The 5,021-nt window shown below is 36.5% G+C and overlaps 1 protein-coding gene across 1 annotated transcript; it reads left to right on the top strand.

Annotated features, from left to right (window-relative positions):
- On the top strand, positions 532-1,430 carry LOC109822161 (polyubiquitin-like). The gene has a single exon (XM_020388323.1). The coding sequence runs from the start codon at positions 532-534 to the stop codon at positions 1,309-1,311; it is 780 nt and encodes a 259-aa protein (XP_020243912.1). The 3' UTR covers positions 1,312-1,430.

Below are 5,021 nucleotides of genomic sequence, written 5' to 3'. Positions count from 1 at the left end.
AGAGAGAGTAAATTGAGCTTAGTGACCCAAAATCCTTTTAATTATATTTATAGATATGCTCCAATCAAGCACGTCACAACTTAGGGGTAGTTACCGCAAAAATAGGATCGGATTAATCACCCACTTAAATGACAGTTACAATAAGAACTATTCATGGGTGGGTGGTTAACACCACTCCAAGATTCTAGGTAACAAACTTACACAAACTTTTCTTCTTTTGGTCAAAACACACTCTCCTAAAAAAAAGTTAAAAAAAAGAGGAACAAATCACAAGGAAAGCTTGAAATCCCCCAAAATTCTCATGCCTCCTACAGTTTTTCTCATGTTGAGCAACAAATGTTCATCATATCATCATAACAAAAACGTGGGAGTTAGTTTCTCAAACGGAAAAAATCAAATACAAAATCTCCGTTACCGTTACAACCTCTATGAAATGCCGGAGCAAAAAACGGATTCAGACTAATGAAACAAACGTTTCTTTAATTACTATAAATAAGTATTCACAACACCAATCTAAGGATACACAAAATAATGGATATAACCCTTGTGACACCAGAGAGAGAATTCAAACAAGAGATATGGTTTTTTGACACCGTTCTAGAGATCAAGAAGAAAATCGAAAAATATGAAGGATATCCAATTCCAACCCAAACTTTGATCTACAACGGCAAAGTTCTGGCCGATGACGGTGATACCGAGCTCTACGAGATTCTCGAAGGATCGAAAATACAACTAATAGTCGAAACAGAGGAAGAGAAGCGTGTCAAGGCCGAAGAACCCGTCAGGGTTTTGTTAACGATCAATATATCTATGTCGAAGAAGCAGTTCTCAATAGAATCCGATGTTACGGACAATGTGAGTCGACTTAAGGAGAGAATTCAAGAATCCGAAGGGATTCCGGTGGGTAGATTTGCTTTGTACTTCGGAGGAGGTGAGATGCAGGGTAACAGAACACTAGCTGATTACGGTGTTGCTGATAATTCTGAGGTGAGCGTTGTGATCAGACCATTTATGTCGGGGGCGCCGGTTGGTATGGGGGGTGCTGGTCAGAAAAAGATGAAAGTTTTTGTGATGCCGAAATGTGGGACGAAGAAGATACCCGTGGAGGTGAATCCGTCTGATAATGTGAGCGAGCTGAGGAAGGAGTTACTGAGATTGCATGGTGATTTGAATTTCCACTTGCCGTCCGAAGGATATTTTTTCATTTACAAGCAGAATGTCGTGGACGAAGATCGTACTTTTAGGTGGCATCATGTGCAGCCAGGCGATACAATTGAGATATTCAACGGAAGTGTTAGTGGTGGAAATTAGTTTCTCTGAGTGCTCGTGAATGATTCGTTAATTTCTTAGTTTATGGGTATATGTGATCGTCTGCAAGTTTATATGAAAAAGTTTTCTTTTGAAGTTCTCAATATGTAACATTATAGAAAATGTAATAAATTTAGTTTAATTTGAGTTTTTTAGAATATAAGAGCGGGTTTTTTTTTATCGTTTTCCATTCGGAGTTGTTCTCTCACCTAGGGATTAAAGAGATAACAAATACTCACAGGATCGTCAATATAAATATGTAGCTTGGAAAATTGGAGTTTGGAAGGTACTAATTGTAATTTTATCTGGGAATCAGAATTAAAAGTTTTCAATTTTTTAAATCTTAACGCTTGCAATATTTCAAGCAATTTATAATTAATTGAGTTACGAACTTTGTGGCTTGACTCGTTTAATTAGCGGTGAGCGTCGATTTGGAAAATTTGGCTTTTGTTTGATTAGGGCTATGTGACTTGTGTCTGTCACCCAAATCATTTTTGTACGTCCACGCTATTAGGTTACGTTTTGATAATTTTTAACTTGGAATATGAAGTTGTACGTCGTTCGATTACATATGCACTTTGTCTTGCAATTTGTTCAAAGTTACAACTAAACGTTATTATTTTTCTAGAATGTTCTTTATTTTTTGCAAATTAAAATAATACGATATTTTTTGAGCCATCTTGAGTTATAAAAAATATTTTAACGTATTTTAATACTATATTCCAAATGAAGTTCTTGAAACATAAGACAATATATAATAAATGGTAAAAAATAACATTCAACATTGTTAATAAGTTAGGACACAATATAATAAAGTTGAAAATAATTTATAAGAATGATTTTACTATTCTAACAAAAAATTACAATATTTATAATATTACATATTAAGAAATATTTTTTAATGTTTTCATTATCTTACAACATCCAAAATAAGCAAAAATATTGTAGTTACAATTGTTAGTTACTAGGTTGCAAGTGCGGTTTGTGCTTAATTCTTTTTTAAGTTATAGGTTGCAACTGAACGTGCATTTGCAACATGCACACTAGTCACTAGAACTTCATGAAAAAGGGAGGAAGTAAGCATTTGCGACTACAGTTATAACTGTAACTGTTTCGTTGCAATGAAACAAAGAAATGCAACTGATGAACATGATTCAATTGCTTACAACTATAATTGAAAACTTTCTAGCTGGCTACTATACAGTTCCTAACCTAACATTGTGTATAGACTTAGCAAGAATAGCAGTTCTTTTGTAATTGCATAATTGTTCAGGACTTATATCGCAAGTGTACAGGAATAAATTAGAGTTTAATGCCCTCACCTTTCTCTAACAGTTTCTTTAAGAGAGCGTCGATAAAAATATATATATAATCATAGCTGAAACACTCAGATATCTTTCCTGTACATGTTTGTATTTTCTATTTCGACTTTATACCTTTTCAGATTAATCAATCTATAGACAACTCTATTGGAAACATGACATACAATATGAGGCGAAATATGCATATCATGACTATTAATTAAAATTAATAAACAATTAAAAGAATACCTAAAACGCTTTTCGAATTTCTTCAATAATCTATTCCAAAATCAATTCAAAATAGCTTTCCCAAGAGAAAAAGCCTCCAATTGAAATCCACGTCATCGAAGAGGAGCAATACGATATAGGTTCTCAAATTTCTATTTTCTCCATACTATTCATCATCTTATCTTCATAAGATTTTTCTGTATTTTCATAAGGCTACATATGAATTCTATTAGCCTTCTAGATTTTAACTTTAAATAATTTGTAATTGCTTAAAACTCTATCTATAACAATTAAAGATAGAATAGAATTGTTCAAGAAACTATATCCATAACAATTAAGGATATAGTAGGATTGTATTGTATGTATACATCTTCTAATAACATTAGTGAGACCAATTGGGTCCCATATTGAAAATCAATTATTAATCAAATTAATAATTTTAATTTAACTATCAAATCCTTATCCGACTAACTATCCATAAAGGTTCTTCCATAATATGGGATTAATTATCTATAAATAATATTTTACATTAAGTCCTGTAAGCGTCAAAAATTGCCTATAGGTTGCTGCACGCAGCTCGAGAAGAGAGAAGACGATGAACGCCATTATCAGAGTCTAAAGAGGATCATCCGATGCCGTGAAGAAGCAAAGCGAGTCGACGAAGCGTACGAAACGCGCGAAACGGTGGAGAAACGACACAACCAACACAGTGTTTCGCACCCAGAGTGCGAAACACTCATGAGTGTTTCGCACCATGTGCAAAACACCCAAGAGTGTTTCACACTATGTACAAAACACACCTGAGTGTTTCGCACAGGTGTGAAACACGCAGGGGTGTTTCACACAGATCAGACTCCCGATGAAGCGTATTTTGATAGATTTGCGGGATTCGTTTGTTTTGGAGCCTCCCTAACTGCCTTGAGGCTATCCTTAAATGTGAGAGAGTTGTTATTAACTGAAGATACATTCTTATCCGTAAACATGACGTTCGAAGCTCTATAAATACCCCCCCTTCGTTGTTTGTGAAAAGGAGGAGAGGGGATTGACGCATTGATGGAGCAATGGTGAAGCCCTGACGTTTTGAGAATAAAGAGCCACAAATTTTAGATCAAAAGGCAAGTTCTTGGTGAGTTCTTTAGCATAAAGAAGAATCTTTCGAGAGATCTGCACCCTGTCACTTGTTCCCTCAAGATCATACTGACGTTTTGATCTTGAGAAGGGTATTTATCTCGTATTATTGAGATATTTACTTCTATTCTTGTTTCTATAAGGGGATGAGAATGATAAGCCTTCTTCACAATCAACCGGATCTAATTTTTGGCGGTCCACGGATCAACGAGTCCCAAGTACAAGCAAAGATTCCACGCAAGTAGCGATCGATAAACGATCCTGTGTGTGTTTCTAAGAAGTCCTCATCTATTTGTGTAAGAAAAGTCTTATAAAAAAGCTCATTCTTGTTGAATCTGTAATTGATAAACAATTGTAATAGATTCCGTAATAAAAAAGATTTCCGATGCAAATACGCTGGTGACCACAGTGGGAGCCAACAACCTCTCTTTCGAGGCTGTTGTGTCACAACCAAGGATCAAGATCCCGATTGATGCAGAGATCGAGTACGAGATCGACCAACAAAAGTTCGAGGAGTACGTCTCATCTTCCTCCTCTAGATCTTCCTCCCCTCGCAAGTGTAGGAATATCTCTTCTTTTAAGAAGGTTCGCTGGTCATCAAATCTGAAGACCCAGGGCGATGACTATCACCCAATTATTATTGACGGTTCCTCTCACAACGCCCCTCAGACATCCAATGAAGCCAGATCCGTGGCTCCTAACAACTCCTCTTCAGTCAAGGAGTTGTCCGTTGAAGGCGCACCCGTTATCATACATTATCATACGGATTTGGAGTCAAGGAGGCGCCAAGCGACTCAATCGTCTAAACGGAAAGATGTTGATATCTCCTCCAAGCCATTAACCAGTGAATGAGTCCGTTTCAAAAGGACTCATTTGACTCTCAAGGAACGCATCCATAAGCATCGCGCACATTTCGTGCACGCACGTATTCTTGTGCAAAATGCACAAGAATTACAGAAGGAAGAGGTGGTCAAACAACCACCAAAACCACGCAAAGTCTGGGTGCCGAAGTCCTAGACGACGTCAAAAACAAGTCGGAAGACGGCCGAAGAGATC

Source organism: Asparagus officinalis, chromosome 8, assembly GCF_001876935.1.
Source record: "Asparagus officinalis chromosome 8, Aspof.V1, whole genome shotgun sequence".
Lineage (NCBI taxonomy): Eukaryota > Viridiplantae > Streptophyta > Magnoliopsida > Asparagales > Asparagaceae > Asparagus > Asparagus officinalis.
The sequence above is the reverse complement of the archived record's forward strand: the minus strand, read 5'-3'. Positions and strand labels throughout refer to the sequence as shown.

Excerpts from the sequence above, each read along its gene's own strand:
- LOC109822161 (XM_020388323.1), top strand. The coding sequence starts at position 532 with ATGGATATAACCCTTGTGACACCAGAGAGAGAATTCAAACAAGAGATA.